This window comes from Scyliorhinus canicula, chromosome 19 (genome assembly GCF_902713615.1).
Source record: "Scyliorhinus canicula chromosome 19, sScyCan1.1, whole genome shotgun sequence".
In the NCBI taxonomy this organism is placed as follows: Eukaryota; Metazoa; Chordata; class Chondrichthyes; order Carcharhiniformes; family Scyliorhinidae; genus Scyliorhinus; species Scyliorhinus canicula.
This window is the reverse complement of record NC_052164.1, coordinates 63,741,367-63,759,326: the sequence shown is the minus strand read 5'-3', so window position 1 is coordinate 63,759,326 and position 17,960 is coordinate 63,741,367. Positions and strand designations below refer to the sequence as shown.

The window sequence follows — 17,960 nt, the reverse complement described above, 5'->3', positions numbered from 1 at the left end:
TCTTTGTGTCATCTGCAAATTTCCCAATCATGCTCCACAAGTGCACGTCCAAATCATTAATATATAATAAACAGTAATAGTCCCAACACCGAGCCCTGTGGAACACAACTTGAAATAACTTTCCAATTACAAGGGCAGCCAGCGATCATTACCCTTTGTTTCCTGTTATTAAGCCAACTTGTTATCCAGTTTGCCACATTGCCCTCTATCCCATGGGCTTTCACTTTCTTGGCCAATCTGCCAAGTGCCCTTAGTGTTGGGTGGGGTTACTGGGTTATGGGGATAAGGTGGAGGTGTTGACCTTGGGTAGGGTGCTTTTTCCAAGAGCCAGTGCAGACTTGATGGGCCGAATAGCCTCCTTCTGCACTGTAAATTCTATGATATGTAGAATTTTGTCAAACATCTTGCTAAAATCCATCTACACCACATCCAACTCCATTACCTTCATCAACTTTTCTTGTCACTTCCTCAAAGAATTCAATCAGATTTGTGAGGCAAGACCTTCCTTTAGCAAATCCATGCTGACTATTCCTGACTAGTACATGCCTTTCTAAGTGACAGTTAATCCTATCTATCAGGAGTGATTCGAGTAATTTGCCCACTACTGACATAAGACCAACTGCCCATAATTGTTTGGCAATTCTTTTGATCCCTTTTTAAACAATGGAACCACGTTTCCATTATTCCAGCCCACACCCAAATAAGTACACCCAAATATACACTTACACAGCACCCAAACGTGGACGCATTTGAATATATACTAATATTGCACCCAAATATATACATATCCAAATATACACACGCCCAAAATAAACACCTGAATAATCAACGACACAGCACTCAGACATATGCACTCCTGAATTTACTCACAGAATATCCAATGTATATACACATGAGAAGAAAAACACCCTTACAATCCCCATGGGGATCTGTAACCCAAAAGAAACAAATTTACCAAACAACCCCCAAGCAAAAAAATTATTGGACGGGATTTCAGTTTTTATAATTACTTTGACATGAATCAAAATCAGTGCAAATTAAAATTAATTAATAGTTCACAGCAGTCCACTCCACCTGCATGGTTCAAGTTTCAACCACGCATTTCTTCCAAGCGGAATTACAGTTCTTTTCTTTAAAGGACTTGACCCTTCTTCACGGGCACCAGCAGCTCTGTAAACAGAGTTTTGCAATTTTCCACACAATGATGCGCTTTTCAAAATCTTTTTAACTCTCAGTTTCTTTCTTCCCTCTGTTCTTATGCCACATGGCCTTCATACTTGAACTTCCTTCTTTTTGGTACTGCTTCCAGGTCAGGCGTTAACTGGTCACATGGACCAATATTTCTTATTTTCTTAAAGTCACAATTGATCTCATGATAAGTGATATAAACTCCTAAAATTCTTAGAACATTTGTTTTTAAAATGTAATTACAGATCCCCAAACAATTTAAAGCAATTAAAGAAAAACAAATTACTCTGGATTCTGGAAACTGAAACAAAAACTGAAAATACTGGACAATCACAGCTGGTCCGGCAGCATCTGTGGAGAGAGAAGGGAGCTAACGTATCGAGTCTGGATGACTGTTTCTCAAAATTAGAGAGAAAATTAGAGAATTAAAATTCCTGGAAGAGAAGTGGCAGTGAATTAAACACAAAGATAAATCTCTCTAGCTTTGAGAAAACGTTAACCAGACTCAAAACGTTAGTTCCCGGCTCTCGCCACAGATGCTGTCAGACCTGCTGTGATTGTCCAGTTTGAAGTAATTACATGTTTTCCATGTCGATAATGTTTCACACTCAAAATTGAAAGGTCATCATAATTGAATGGACTTTTGTTTGAGTGTCCCTTCCCATGCCAACTGCATCAAATTGGCATTTCTCCATGCTGAGGTGTTCTGGAATACTTTCACTTTGTCTTAAATGTGCATTTCTAAATACAGCCATCTTGTAAAGTTCAGCATTCCTGACAATATAGACAGAGCACCCAAACATACAGATATACACTCACAAAATCCCGAAGCATATATATGTAAATATTTATTCAGACAGCATCAAAACACACACATACACGAATATTCCTCACTTAGCATCTAAACATATAACCACCCATCCAGCACACAACCATTCCACATCCGAATACATATTCTTATTTTAATTTAGAGTACCCAATTATTTTTTCCAATTAAGGGGCAATTTAGCGTGGCCAATTCACCTAACCTGCACATCCTTGGGTTATGGGGGCAGACACGGGGAGAACGTGCAAACTCCACCCAGGGCCCGGATTCGAAACCGGGTCCTCAGCGCCGTAGGCAGCAATGCTAACCACTGTGCCACCGTGCTGCCCTCCCCAATATATATTCACACAGAAAAGGTCATTTCTAAATCACCTTTCACAACCAGCCTACATCTCAAAGCGTTGAACAGCCAATGAAATACGTATTGATGTGTTGCCCCTGTTGTGATGTAGAAAACGCAGCACCCAGGATGCGCACAGGAAGCTCCCACAAACACCCGAGGTGATAATGAACAGATAGTGCTTTCTTAATGATGTTGATTGAAGGATAAATATTGGCCAGAATACAAGTTCTGCTCTTCTTTCAAACCGTGCTATTTGATCCTTTGCACCAGGCCCAGGTTTCGCATTTAATCCATTGGAACAGCTTTCTATCGGGAATGCACGTGTGCCAGCCTGAATTTCTGTGCTCAGGTCCTGGAGTACGACTGGAAAAGCACGTGTCCCACACACTGAGTCAGCAGAACACGGGCGGAATTGTCTCGGTCCGGCGATGCCGCACTTGGAGGGCGAAGGGGCCGGAGAAATGGGGAGGAGCTGCTTCATGAGAGCTGCCGGTGCATTGGCACGGCAGGGAACTTTTCCACGGGCCAGCTGGCAAACGGATCAGAGACAAGAGGGCTGCCCACTACGGTACTCGGATTCCCATCGTTCTCAGTAATTAGACGGGTACGGGGAAATCTGGATCACACCATGACCGCAAGAGGAACATGCTGCAGCGAGAGCCCTGAGCGTTACTGCGGGCTACTCGGGTGGGTCCCCACATCGATCGTACCTTAACCCTATTAGTAGAATCTGTCATGTAAAGTTACAATTACATCTCACCATTTAGATAATAACATGAAATTTGAAAACGTGCCTTTCTCACAGAGACTGAACCAATGCGCTTTGATCCAGCGAATTACAGGACTAGCACTGGTTGGATTTACTTTGTCCTAACGACAGTGCCGCATTGCATATCCCCATTAATCTAGTCACTGGGAGCTCTTGCTGATGTGCCACTGCATCACTCGGGAAACAGGCAGCTCTTACATCAATTTCAACTACCTCTCTAGAAAGAACTGCAGTCAGAAAATTAATGCAGCTGCAAGCCAGACATATGTTGTCCTTTAGATGGCTTTGCACAAATTGGTAACTTTCTTTATCTGACACAGGTAAGCAGACTGCTTAAAGGAGTGCCTGTGGATTTGTTTAGACTTGTACCCATTCAGCGGCTTCTATCTGTGGTTCCAGAGCTAGCAGGCAGTAGATTGAAAGCAGCGCGCTGCCTAAGCCTTTCGGGATATTCCAATATAAACAAAAAGCGCAGGAAATACTCAGCAAGACAGGCAGCATTCGTGGAGAGAGAAACAGAACGGTTTCAGATGATGACCTGTCACCAGATATACTCCCAACTTCAGGCTACCGCCTTGTCAATTTGGTAGAAACGTGAACAAGGAACTTCTCAGAGCCGGTTCGTGGACTGTGCGATTTAAAGTTCTGCTGATAGTCATCGGCCTCCTATTAAGACACAAAAAAACAATTTGAAACATATTTCAATATATTTGTTCTAAAAATTGATACAATGTATTTGTTTTACGACGATTTTGCAGTTTTTGCTTTTGCCCCAACTTTTTTTCTGAAGTGTCGGTCTCCTGAAGCATTCGCCTGTCTTTTTCACACCCAAGCTGCCTTACGGTGTATTTCTAGTATGTGCTACTCTTATTCCACATTATCAACCGTGATTTGTGAAGTGATCTTTTTTGTGAAAGGTAGACACGTTGTTCCATTCGGGGAATGGGCTCCATGAGAGATTTCCCTAACGGGCAGTTCGGAGTTTGCCGGCTTAACGAGTCTATTAAAGAGAAGTAACATTTAACTGGATCACGCTTCATTGACGGTTCCCATGTAAATTTGGATTACAAATCACCCTCAGGATGAGCAGGACAGTGGTGGCAAACGGATGTTTTTTTTCCCGATCGGGATGAAGTATGCAGTGGGGTTCCCCTGTAGTCGGTATTAAATAGATCAGCACTTGTATCATTATGTATGAATGACTTGGACTTTGGGTGTAGGGGGTATAATTTCGACGTTTGCAGAATTATAGAAAACTTGATAATGTAGTAAATAGTTAGTTGGATAGTAGCAAACTTCAGGAGGACATAGATTGGTGAAATGTGCAGACACGTGGGAAATGAATTTAATACGGGCTGAGAAGTCATGTTCAACTTATAAAAGACACTAGTTAGGCCTCATCTGCAGCACTGCACCCAGTTCTGGGTGCCATACTTGAGAAAGGGGGTGAAGGCATTGGAGAGAGTTCAGAGGAGATTCACAAGAGTGACTCCAGGGATAAATAACTGTAGCTGTGAGGATAGATTGGAGAGGTTCGGACTGTTTTCCTTGGAGAAAAGAAGGCCGAGAGGAGACTTGACAGAAAACCTGAGGAATATGGACAGGTTAAACAGTGGAAAACAGTTACTACTCAAGGGAGCATCAATAACTAGAGGGCACAGATTCAAAATAATTGGCAAAAGGAATAAAAGTGATATGAGGAACATATTTTTCACGAAGAGGGTGTCTGGAGCTTGGGAAGAACTTCCTGAGAGGGTGGTGAAGGCAAATTCAATTGAGGTATTGAAAAGGGAATTGGATTGCTAACTGAAAAGAGAGAATGTCCAAGGGTACTGAGATAAAGCAGGGGAGTGGGCCGGGTAGAATGATCTTTCTGAGAGCCAGTGCAGACTCAGTGGGCCGAATGACCTCCTTCTGCACTGTAAGGATTCTGTGATTGTGTGTGAAGTGATCACTTCAGGAGAAATTTCATGGGGAGGTGGTATAATTTAAATAACTTTATGTTGAGAGGCTGTAAGAACAGAAGGACACAGTGTTGCTTTTTCATTAAATCACTGAAGTTGGTAAGGCAAGTTGATAAGGCTGTTACAAAAGATTATGGGACACTTGACTTTGTAACGAGGGACAATGAATACAAGGAAAGGAAGTCATGGTAAACGTTTACAACTCACTGACTGGGCCTTGGCCGCAGTATGGCAGTATTTGGAGGATGCCAAAACCTTGGAGAAGGCACAGAGAAGGATTTTAAGGATGATACCAGGGATGAGGGACTTCAGTTATGTTGATGGAGAAGTTGGAATTGTGCTCCCTGGGGCAAAGAATGTTTAATGGAAGACCTAGTGTTGTTCAAAATTACATGGGGTTTTGCTAGAAAAGTAAAAAGAAGCAGTTTCCTCTGGAAAATGTAAAGTTGTCAAAGGTTTGAAATAATTGACAAATAATCAAAGTAGAAATAAGAATAACTTATTTCACAAGGAGGATTGTTTAGATCTGAAAAATCCTACCTGAAAATTCAGATTTATAGAAACTTTAATTGGACATGCATTTGAAGAGGCCTAGTTTACAGGATTACGGGGCGCAATTAAGTAGGACAGCTCGAAAGACAGCCGAGTGGCCGCCTTTTGGAAGATTCTGCGATTCTATCATCCACAACGTTGTCCAAAATAGACATACGATTTTATGAATGTCTTCTTCCACAAGCTTCAGTCACATATTTCTTGTTAACACATGTTTCTCTTTTTGTTTATATAAGACTCGAGTGTGCGGTAGATTACGTCTGAGAACTCATGTTCCAGATGCTGTATCTCAAATACAACCCCTCTTATATCAACTATTTACTGAATTTCAATTGAGTTTACAGTTTATTGAACAAAGAGTGAATAGATGGCGAGCAATGAGACTGTGAAAGCGATGCGGTGCGAATCCTATTATTGAAGTGACCCGTTTTCCTTTACTCGCTGGGCGCGGGGATTGGCGGGGGGGGGGGGGGGGGGGGGGGGGGTGGATTGGGTCTTTTTGTCAGGTTGGTGTCTCGATTTTCTTTCCCTTTGCATTATTTACTTTCAATGGTTGTGATATTGTCCAACTTAAAAATCTGCGGGCCTGGTGTTACTGCTTGTTTTCATTAGCTCCAGATCTCGGCTCTGCTCCAGGTCACGGCCTTCACTCACTCGTTTAGTCATCTATCCATTAATTTGAACGAATAAGTCTGTGTTTGTGTGTGTGTCGCTGTGCTGTTGCTTGAGCCAAACCACACATCACCAAACCCTAAAGGTATAACATGATTTAAATGTATAACTCATTGTTAAAATGATGTGATTTCTGAAAGGGTGGGGTGAGCGTTCTTTCTCAATAATGCTTTAAACTTCCTTGCAAAGTCATGAACTAGTTAACTTTGCATTGCCCAGAAATTTAAATACCTTCATCAGTTCCGTTAGTTTATAATTGAACAATGGAGCTGAACACAGACAGAGCGACCCGTCTGGCCTCTTTCACCCCGACTATATCTTACTGTTCAGAGAAAAATGTTTCAATATGCTTGAGTCTGGATCACTGTGGGGGAGGGGAGACTGGCTAGATGAATAGGTCCCTGACAAAAAGAGAATAAATGTACCTTAAATGACTGTTTACAAAATAATTCGGTGGTTTCTCTTTGTTTTGTTACTAAAGTTAGGACTGAGTCTTTTAAAGTTAAACCCAATCCCTCTTAAAATAACCTGAATTTTGAGTTGAAGTTACGGACGGAGCTGGAGCTCCACTCAGCGTCGCTTCTTGGTTTAGCTCATTTTTAAAAAAGGGTATCTGATTGCTTTTCCTCTTCTCTGGTCTTGGGTGAAACTTGAAGGAAGGGGTGGGCAGTTGTCCACGGGGATAGGCTTCAAATTCAGTCTGACAGAAGAGGATTTCCATTTTCTAGTAATTAATTAAAATTAATCTAAGAAAATGATCAAATAAACTGAGACTTAAACAAATAACGGGCTGCTAATAATAATTCCCCCAGGCTTTGCTGAACTCGGTCTGTCTGGAGTTTCTGAGGCACACACACAGCCCCCACTGTACCACAGCATGGAGTGTCTTGTCAAGATTTTTCCACACACAGTATTAGACTAGGAATGGGCCGCTAAACCTCCTGTCTCGCAGGTACGGTGCTGGGGGTCAAAGTCCGACTGATCTTTTTGCCAACGTTAAGGGTGAGTATTTAAAAATAAATGCGACAGGATCGAGAGAGAGAAACACAGGCCAATGAGCAGTTGAAAAATAAACTTAAAACGAGAATATATAATAATACTGATGGGGGGGAGAGCTTGACTAAACCTCACGGATTAGCGGACCCAAAGAAACACAATTCGGAAAGTTCTGGGACATCACAGAGACCCCGAAGTGAAGAGAGGCAGAGAATCGGAAGGAATGAGAGGGAGGGAGAAAAAGAGAAGTTAAGAAGCGAACCGAGGGGCGTGGTAGATATTAAAGGAGAGAAAGGATGGAAGTGAAAGGAATGCCGCAGAAAATATTAACCCAACAACAGATAAAGAAGGAAGGAGAACGAAGCCTGGGACAGAGACTGTGATAGACAGACAGACGCGTGAATGGCTAAAGAAGTAGCGTCGAAACAGTTCCTGAGCAGCATCACTTGGAGGAGTGTCTGTTGCGGATTAGGGGAAAGTAATTTCCTATCTGAGTGAATTTGGATGTATTTTATATCCGCGGTGTGCGGTTGGACACGACCAGGCAGTCGACAGGAAATGTAGAGGGGTCAGGGTATGGTGGTCTGGGTGAAAGAGGCACTGACTAAAACCCGACTGCTGTATACACTCTCAAATGTGGGACTCGTTTCAGGACGTGGACGCAATCGGAGCGGGTCACAGGGCGGCTTGGAGGATGTTTCAGACTGTTCCGGACACCTCATCTTACGTAAAGGTAAGATCGAGGCTGCAGCCTCCCATCAGAGCCATCCAACAGCCTGAGAGTAAATCCATTCAACGTGCCCGAGAGAGTGGTTTTTATTGTTAGGAAGTACAGAAGAAAATTGGAGTGTACTGGAAAATATTTCTCCTTGTTTCACTCGCAGTTAACTCCTCGCTGCGATTGAATTCCCAACTGCAATGTCCTTAGCTCCAGTGGTCCAGATACAACTCTGTCCACACAAGGGGGTTCCAATTTCAGAAACTAACTGAATCTGAAAAGCAAGATTCGGCCTGACAGTTGGTTAAATCTTGGTAACCTTCATTCCTGACCATGCACAAAATCCTTACTTGAGGCCAGTTTATCCCTACCGCAGTGATATTACCTGTTGTAAATACCACCCTCTTATTCCCAGCCATTACTCAGATCTGCCATGTCGCGTGTAACTTCCAAAAGGCGACAGCCAGCTGGATTCAATGAAAATAGTTTTAGTTGTGTCGGAGAACCCTATTGTCGCTGTTGCATCTCTCGTTCCCTCCCTGTCTATCCATGTTTTAAGTCTAATATAAATATCAACTCAAATTCCAAGGCCAGTCCTGGATATGAATTTTGAAACGAAGGCTAATTAATCTATCGTAATAATTCTATTTGGCACAGAAATTCATATTGTGTGGCAGCCACACTTCGGGCCTAGTCACAGCGTGTGTGAAACTAAATTAATCCAAATTATATAACAGTAGAGAATGTAAATGTAACCATCGAGAATGTTTATATATATATAGTGAATGTGGAATGACTCCACATCTGCTTTGGTAGCGACCTGAAGCTGTTAAACGAAGGGAATCCACAAGTTGTGATCAGCTGAGCTTTCTGTTTTTCTCGTCACATGGCCAGTGTCTGGATGAAATGGCTGTGCAAAGTATCCAGCCAACTCCAAACCGAAATCTTCTTTGCTTCCTCCTTTGACCCTTTTTGGGCAGTGGTTTTCTTCATAGCACCCAGACGTGTTAAACACATTGAATCCCCCTAAGTCGAACAGTCAGGCTCGCCAGACGGGAGAAATCCACCAGACATTGACACAACGCTTAAATAAACCATCTGAAATGAAATGAAAAGAACATTCGTAGTGCCCTCCTTTGATTCGTTAGATCATATAATCATTCCACTGTGGATAAGGTCTGTGTATGTATCTAATGTCAACAATATGCAACTTTGCGTTGTTAATTTCATTTTACGCAAAGTAACGATTCTCTGCATTTCGCAACCATTGGGGCGGCTTCTGACCTCTTATGCCGCGCTTATTCAAAGTGCAGTTACAGACAGGTGTGCAGAGGTCTGGATTTATTTATTTCAGACACTGTGGGCAACTAACACTCAATCAAAAGGGAAGCAATATCACAGAGGCTTAAAACGCGCCTCAGACCTGTTAAAGAGGATCTTTAGAAAACATTGATGCCTGTAATATTCTGCGGCGATATTAAAGAGTGCAGTGTGCGGGCCTTGGGCTCGTACCTAACGCCCTTGAAATAGCATATTTTTTCATCTAGTCATAACGTTTGTGTTATTTCACAAAGGCTGGTTTTCAGACAGTCTCCAACCAAGGGGGAGAAGTCTGTGAAATTGGAACAATTCTCAGTCTGTTCCTTACTCTCTCTCCCAGCCAGAGTTCAACCAAAGCTCACCAAGTGAGAGAGGCTCAGCGTCAGAGAGAAAGCCCCCCTTCCTGGGGCTCATATGGGGCAATAATCGCCCCCTTTATTACGGTGTCTTATTACAGCTCCAACATTTATTACTTTCTAAAGATAGCTGTGTATTAATTTTTGAGCTCTCCGAGACAAAACCCAAATCAGGCCAGCAAGCAATGCTTTGCAGTTATATTATGATTCATTCAAGCGCATCCAGGTCCTCGTTGCAGACTTGTTTTGCTAAGGTCAGCGGAGACTCGGAGTTCTCCAATAAAAATAAATCTCAAATTAATTATGGCCTCGAGCAACGGCCCAGACAGCTCGCTTGTGTGCTTGGAGTCGCAGGTTCTCCCCCCCCCCCCCCCCCCCCCACCTCCCCCTCCCACCCCCCACCCCCAACCTCTCCAAGCCTCGCTTTTTTTTGTAAGTCCTTTGCAATTGTGGGAATGCCGCGGCACTGTTAAAAACCAAAGCTGGCGAGGTTGGTTTTATATTAATGTGTGATCATCCCCCCCCCCCCCCCCCAACCACCACCACCACCGCAAGCCCCTCACTCCCTCCCATCGCCGCCCAAAAAGTACAATGGTAGATTAAAGTTCACTTCCACAACTGACCCACAATTGACACATAACCTTCCTTGTTGCTTTCTAACGTTTGAACACATGCATCGCAAGTTCAAACCTTTATTTGAACCATTTATTTTCTTTATTTAAAAAAAAAGTCACACCCCGGGAATTTGTTCGCTATGTTCCGAATTGGAAACAAATATTGATGTTTATTTGCGTGGCATTCATTCCAACGTGATGACCATCTCAGTTCCAGGAGCCCCGGCTCCGTCCTGGGTCCCAATCTCATCGTCTTTATGGTCTGCACGCAGGGATCGTGGTCTGTGTGTATAGTAGCTGCAGTCGGGTTGTGGGGGATGGATGGAACCTCAGTGCAAGGCTTCATGACTGAGAGGTAGGAGGCAGGGGCTTAGATACCGCGACGGGGTGGTCCCGAGAGACAACAGGGAGGGTTCCGGGTGGAAATCTGGATTTCTTAAGGGCGATTGAAAATTCGGTGGCTGATCTGCTACGAGAATCTCCGTTACCTGGAGAATGTGTCTTTCATTAGGTGCACGATCTCTGAATAGCCACATGTGCTGAAATCTGATGAGGAATAATTAAAACGTCCTGTTGCCCTTCATGTCCAACGAGAGCATTCCTCTAGACTTGACTCGGAAAGAGTCCGAATTCTCTTGCACGTGTGCACGCCCAGGTCGAAGACACTTTCAAAGTGGCTCATTACAGAGAAACGTTCCTTGGGACTGAGAAAACGGGGCCAGATTTCAGTTAATGAGAAAAAAGGAAGCTGCCCTCAGTGTGCATACAGGAACGAAGCCTACAATTACCGGTGAAAATAACACTCGCCCCATTGGTGAGCGTGAGCGCACCACGACTCCCCGGCGGTCTCCTCACGTCCCGACCTGCAGCTGCACTGAAATGCTGGCTCGATTGATGAGGATAATTTCAGAAAGGGGGGAGGGAGGAAACTGCAACCTTAACTCGCCAATTTAGTCAAGAGAGGGAGGAAAACTGAAGACCTGTAAAAAAAAAATCAGGAGCGCAACATCTGAACTTAACGGGAAATTTCAAATAAATACATTTTAAATCAGTAAAAACTTCACCTGAACAGGTAAACCATTGATTCTGAATTATATATTTTCAGTAAAAGTTTCTAAGTATATATATTTATGTAAAGATTGTCGGTGTAACGCTAACCCGGTAGGGTGTTAACTGTGTTGAGTGGTTAGGTGGTGACTGTTCGAGTTTGTATAACTTCAAACTATTTTGTCGAAAACTGTTGTTGAGATTATATCCAGGCTGGGATTCTCGTCCGTGTCTTTCGTAAATAAATGCCCGTCTGTTCATCAAACATACTTGGCCAAATGTGTCAAGGTAAAAGAGAAACCTCAAAATTACTCTGAACGAACATGAGCTGTGACCACGGCATGCGGTGATGTTTTATTTTATTCTTAAGTACAGGAACAGTGTGTATTATGTGTGTATGTTGTGTTTCAATCTTGTATGTGCGTATGTATGCGTATATTGTGTTTGAGTTTGTATTGTGTTTGTGTTGCTTTCTGAGTGTTGTGTATGTATGTATGTTTGTGTTGTGTTTGAGTGTTTGTGTTATCTTTGAATGTTGTGTGTATGTGCTGTGTTTGAATATTATATGTGTTGTGTTTGAATGTTGTGTGCGTGTATGTGTGTGTATTATGTTTGAATGTTGTGTTTGTGTATATATGTGTGTTGCGTTTGTGTGTGTGCTTTGGTGTTGTGTGTATGTTTGAATGTAGGGTCTGTTATGTTTGAGTTGGTGTGTTGTGTTTGAATGTTGTGTGAATGTGTGTTGTGTCTGAATGCGTTGTGTATATGTTGTGATTGAATGTGTGTTGTGTTTAAATATTTTGTGTATATGTTTTGTTTGAGTGTGTGTTGTGTTTGAATGTTGTGTCTGCGCATGTGTGTTGTGTTTGAGTGTGTGTTGTGATTGAGTGTTGTGTTGTGTATTGTATTTGAGTGTGTTTGAATGTTGTGTGTGTTGTGTTTGAGTGTGCGTTGTGTTTTAATATTGTGTGTTTCAGTGTGTTGTGTTTGAATGCTGTGTGTTTATCTGTGTGTGTGTGTGTGTGTATGTGGAATAAGAACAGAAACGACTGAGGGTGAGGGGCACTTCCCGACAGGAAAACGCGCTTGAACCACGGAAAAGAGAAATCGCTATTGTTTCTTTTTCCTTATCTTGACGGCCAAAATATCCTGCTTAAAAAAATGTGTAATGAACCCCCACCATTGGTTCAGCGGCTTCCTCTCGGGCGGCTGACTTCACTTCCCAAAATTGCCAATCTTTCATCCGGTTACCTCGCCTGTCCGAGCAAGAATTGCGGTTGTAATTACCTCCTGTCCGTGTCATGTTTGGGATATTGTTCCGATTTGGGGAAAAGGGAAGAAATCGGGTGAAATGGACGGCACGATTAAGGTAAGAAGGAGAGCGGAGGGGTGGGGAGTGCTTTAGAGGCTGTCCGTCTCGGGCGCTTCGCTCCCGTCCCCTTTCCTTGTGGGTGACGCGACTTTTTCCACAAGTTTCCAGCCTAGAAGAGTGATCCAATTTGTCAGCTTCCCATCTCTTTTTCTTTCCAGCGTTGAGGCCGCAGATAGAGTGTTGTTTCAGTCAGGGGGACGCATGAGCTGGAGAAGGCTGCTGAGGGAGCCCTGGTGTGAGTTACTCTGTCTCCACCACCTTGACGTTGTTTCTCCAATTCACTTGGATGGCATTTTCTGTCCCAAAGTGCTCGGACTGTAGCTGCCCACTAACACTGGCTTTCACTAACTCCAGATTAAGCCAGGTTAAGGGGTCCAAAGGTTGGTGGTGGTGCTCGGGAGAGAGAGGTGGTGGGGTGGAGGGGGGGGGGGGGCTCTCATGCAAGGGGGACAGAAACCTGCCCGCGAGTCGCCCGCACTTGCACACACTGCGCAATGTTAGATGGCACCGCGCCCGACAGCCATTCGGCAACACTATGGACCTCCTGCCACCTCCAGGAGTAATAAACGTGCGGCGAGCACCACTCAGCAACCTTGGGAACAACCATTTAATGCACCAGGATGCCCCATCGTGTGACTCTCCGGTGTGCTGTGCCGCCGGGACCCCGCCGCTCATTCCGGTGCAGCACACTCCCTTCCCTCTCACACAGTACTGAGTTCTCTCACGTGCTTCCAATGTGTCCGCGGGACAGAGAGCGGCCTCCGTGTGGCACCATCTATAGCATCAAATAGACCCACTTTAAGACAAGCAGCGTTACAGATGGTGAACGCACAGCGGGAGTGGGAGGTGAGCGCCCCAACAGCTGACAGATTGAAATTAAAGTTTGATTGATTTATAACTGAACACCAGGTTTCTCATCAATCCCCCTCCCTTATCAAGCCAGCACACTTCCGTTCTTTACACTCCTGTTTCCTGGCAGATTTCCTTTTTCCTGAATATAATAAAGATGAAAAACTAAGTCTTTTCCCCATTGTTCTCCCCGAAAGACTTGTGACTTGTGTTCATGTTTAATGTTTGTCAGTGAGCATTTATTTCTGGTTTGCGTTCCTGGTGTTGGGCTGGACTGGGGTTAAACCTTTCTTTCCCCTCCTCTCTCTTTCTGGCTCTGGCCCTTTCACAGAGCCGAGTGAAGTTCGCCGATGGTTTCTGAGATCTGGAAAGTGCAATAAACGGAGGGGCAATAAGAGGCCAGGAGCAGAGCACGTGAATAATATTTGCTGAGTGTCCCTGGCTCACACCCTGAGCCGGGGGCGGGGGGGGGGGGGGGGGGGGGGTAACTTCCTCCTGCAGCTGGAAACCTGAGAAAAACAGCCCTCCCCCCACCCCCCACCAGCACCTTCTCACCCTCAAATCTGCTTCAAACTTCATCACCGTCAAATGCTGCGGATCTATTCAGTGTGCAGGCTGCCACGCTCATTCATGATCGGCCATTCATTCAGACAGCATTTCACACAACTGAGTACAAATCCCGATCATTCCCAGAGATTTCTTGGAGAGGGGGTGGGGGGGGGGGGGGGGGGTGGATAGTTTCTGGAGTGTTGATTGAAAGATCCCTGTGGCGGAGGCACCATGGTTCCGTCTTACAAAACGCAATATTCCTACAGTCGGTTGTCCCTTTCAGTTTTAATTGAAATAATATGGCTCCTGAAAGTGCTCAGTTAATAATGACTCAGTTAATGGTGTGAGTTTCAAATGATACACATCTCACACCCATGGATACGCCCGTCAGTGCCTATTCATCGGAACATATATACATTTACCTAAAACACAAATATGCTGAGACCAGAATACTGTACAGCATATCAAGCTTATATGAATATAAATCTCCTTTCTATAATGTGGGGGTGTATTAAAAAATAGATGTGTATGATATTGATAAACACGCTTACTATTTAATGTGATTGCATAATCGTCATGAAGTTGATTATTTAAATAATTATTGCAGTAACATATCGAACTCTATTCTGGAGAGAGACGCTGTATCATGAGTATATTGTCCTCCCGACATCTGCCTTATGTTAGGAGGTGCAGTTTCTGGAGTTATGTTAGCTGTCCGTACCTGTAACTCTCTCACTATTTGCCCTCTGCTGTTTCCCCTGTTTCCAGGAGGCCTTGTCGGTTGTGAGTGACGACCAGTCCCTGTTTGACACCTCGTACGTGGCTTCACACCTCCCCAAAGCGGATATGACGGCTTCTGCTGCCGCCGACTATGGACAAACGCACAAAATTAATCCCTTGCCTCAACAAGAATGGATCAACCAGCCTGTCAGGGTTAATATCAAGAGGGAATACGACCATATTAACGGGTCCAGGTAACATCGGATCAGACAGCCTCTTCCACCCAAAACAGATCCTTGGGTAGAACTGAGGGTATCATACACTCGATAAATTGTACCCAGCCCCACTCCACATGTTATAAATGCCCCATAGTCCTAAAGTAATGCTGCTCGAGAAAGCCCTAGCCTTGCCTCATCTCTTCAGGTCAAATAACCCAGCGATGTTTGTACAGACAAGAACTAAACAAGAAACAAAACGGGAAGCATTTTCTTTGGAACTCATTTATATTTTGTGTATTTCGATACATAACATTAAATAACATCTTACCATGTTTATAAATACGATTTTAACACTCACATTGTATTTGTGTACAACTGACTTGCAAGTAATATGTTTGACTCTGGTTATGAATTGGTCATCCAGTACAGCCAGGAGGAGCACAGTGCAATCTGTAAATGGCCCCAAGGGACTCAGCGCTTCCCGGGGTCACCCAGAAACCCCCAATCACCGGCATTGTCCGCTGGGAGGTGCTTTTAGGGTTTGATTGCGATCTGTACACTCTGTACCCAAAGGGAAGGGTTACCTCTCAGTCTGTAGGCATGGCGGACGATAACACTAACCATCCAAATGAAATGTCTTCTAACTCCATGTGCGTGCCATGGTTCAGGTGTGTCTTGATGGAACTGTGCAAGATCCGGTCTGGTATAGTGGGACCCGGCTCATTTCCCGTTGGGCTGAAAAGATGCGACGGGCCTTGTGAACAACGGAGTGGATTTGCTGGGCCATTTGACATATGGAGTAACATACAGGGCAGACCAAGTAAGGAGGTCAGCTTTTCGTCCCAAGGGACATTAGTGAACCAGTTGGGTCTTAGAATAATTTGACAGCTTTTACTGATTCCAGATTATTTTAAAATTAAATTCGAATCCTCAAATTGCAATGATCGATTTAAACATTCTTTGGATGACTAGTGCAGCCACTACACCACCGTGTCCGGCCTCTGCAAGACTGCACTGAGACATTTGAAAATCTCGGCGACATCTTCTTTCTGCCCCGACTTAATTCACGTTATTTTCGTGGCCACCTTTATCAGTCTCTTTTAAAAAACAATGAAATGGCTATTCTCATTGTTCATTGGAGTTGGTTTTGTCAGGGGCACAGCAGGTCTTGTCTTTGGAATATTGAAGGTTAAATGCACAACGGGCAGGGCATGTTTTTTTTAACTAAACTGTAAACCAATTGAAAAGGGCATTTCGTTCACATCTAACAGGCACAGAAAATCTTGTCCATGTTTCTTCAGGAGATGTCATGTCTGCAGTATTCATTTGAACAATGGTTAATCCGCTGTTGACCAATATACACAAAGAGATGTAATTAAAATGACTCACAATGCCGAGTCCTGGTAACTGCTGCCCACATTTTCACAGAGGGGGTTATTAAGGGAACCGTTCTAATACGTCCGAAAGAATGCAAAGCGAAGGGCGAGATGGAGAAATGGAAAGAAGTAACTGCTGCACCTGTAGCTTTCGTATTCGTATCTTCCTCGCTCTCTGACGCCTCTCTCCTTAACCCTGACAGAGATTCACCTGTGGACTGCAGCGTGGTCAAATGCAATAAGCTGGTGAGCGGCACCGACACCAACCCTATGAGCTACAGCAGTTACATGGAGGAGAAAAACGGACCTCCCCCGCCTAACATGACAACCAACGAGAGGAGAGTGATCGTCCCGGCAGGTAACGAGATCCCTTGGGGCCCGGGTGAGGGTGCGAAAGGTAGCATCGTGGTCTGGCTGTGCAGCTGGGGCCGAACCGACACATGAATGGAAACCTCTTCCAACATACACCCATGACCCGATGTGCTCAAATCTGCGGGTTTTAAAAAAAAACTGTAACAAGGTGAAATGCCAGTGATAAGACTCGAGCACATCGCTAAAGCTGACTGAATTTGATCCAATTATGCACTCAATTGCTATTACCAGAAATTAGCCGAGTGGGTTGCATACATCTGGATTGAGTAAATCGGCTGCTAAACCGGCTGGTGCGAGCTAAGCCTCAGCATTTACTGCGTATAGAAATGACACTGTCCCTTTAACTAGAACAGCGTGTGGATTGGGGAGTTAGTGTTGTGGAGTCGGTGCGGTTTGTTCAGGATTCTGGATGAGTTATTTAAATGACTGCTGCTTTGCAGATCCGACTCTTTGGAGCCAGGAGCACGTCAGACAGTGGCTGGAGTGGGCCATCAAAGAATACGGGCTGCTGGAGATCGACACGTCCCTCTTTCACAATACGGACGGCAAGGAACTCTGTAAAATGAACAAGGAGGATTTTCTCCGCCTAACCTCCCTCTACAATGCCGAGGTCCTGCTCTCACATCTCAATTACCTCAGGGAAAGTAAGTGTTGATTCCAGTTCCCACCATCAGTCTAACTGAAAGTGTCAGTGAGTTAGTGCTGCTAGAATTGGGGTTGTCAAGATTTAACTGACGCGATGTTAACGTGTCCTGGGTTTCCTGAGTTGTAGTAAGAATGAAACACACTCCCTGGTCTTCGCTGCCAGCATTTTCCAATATAATCGAATTTAACAAATTCGAAGAGAAAGAATGAAGCATTTCACTGACACGTCCTGTGTGGTCCGACTGTTTTGAAATGTTTGTAACTTTCAAAGGCGATGTTTCGGTAATTTCGGTGCGAGTTGCAATATGTCTGTTTAGAGTCTTTGAGTGTCCACTTTTCAATAGTGAAACTCGTATTTGTGGAAAATTTTCATATCCCCCAGTTTCTAACACGAGAGGTTCAGAAACTTCTGAATCGATTCCTATTGGATTATTGGGCATTGTCACCGGAGGGAGTACTGTACCTTCATTTCTGTACTAAACGTGAGTGCATGT

The 17,960-nt window shown here is 44.2% G+C and overlaps 1 protein-coding gene across 4 annotated transcripts in view; it reads left to right on the top strand.

Moving 5' to 3' along the window:
• The first annotated feature begins 7,169 nt into the window (after positions 1 to 7,169).
• The window catches only part of fli1 (Fli-1 proto-oncogene, ETS transcription factor), a 91,164-nt gene continuing 80,373 nt past the window's right edge, over positions 7,170 to 17,960 (top strand). The window contains exons 1-5 of one of the 4 annotated variants that reach the window (XM_038778748.1): positions 7,170 to 7,316; positions 7,963 to 8,043; positions 14,904 to 15,109; positions 16,653 to 16,807; positions 17,262 to 17,465. In XM_038778748.1, the coding sequence (XP_038634676.1) occupies positions 8,005 to 8,043; positions 14,904 to 15,109; positions 16,653 to 16,807; positions 17,262 to 17,465 (604 nt within the window). In that variant the 5' untranslated portion in view covers positions 7,170 to 7,316; positions 7,963 to 8,004. Of the gene's footprint in view, positions 7,317 to 7,618; positions 8,044 to 10,457; positions 11,391 to 12,526; positions 12,735 to 14,903; positions 15,110 to 16,652; positions 16,808 to 17,261; positions 17,466 to 17,960 lie in introns of those variants that run through there. The other 3 variants (XM_038778747.1, XM_038778751.1, XM_038778749.1) reach the window with 3 other exon arrangements.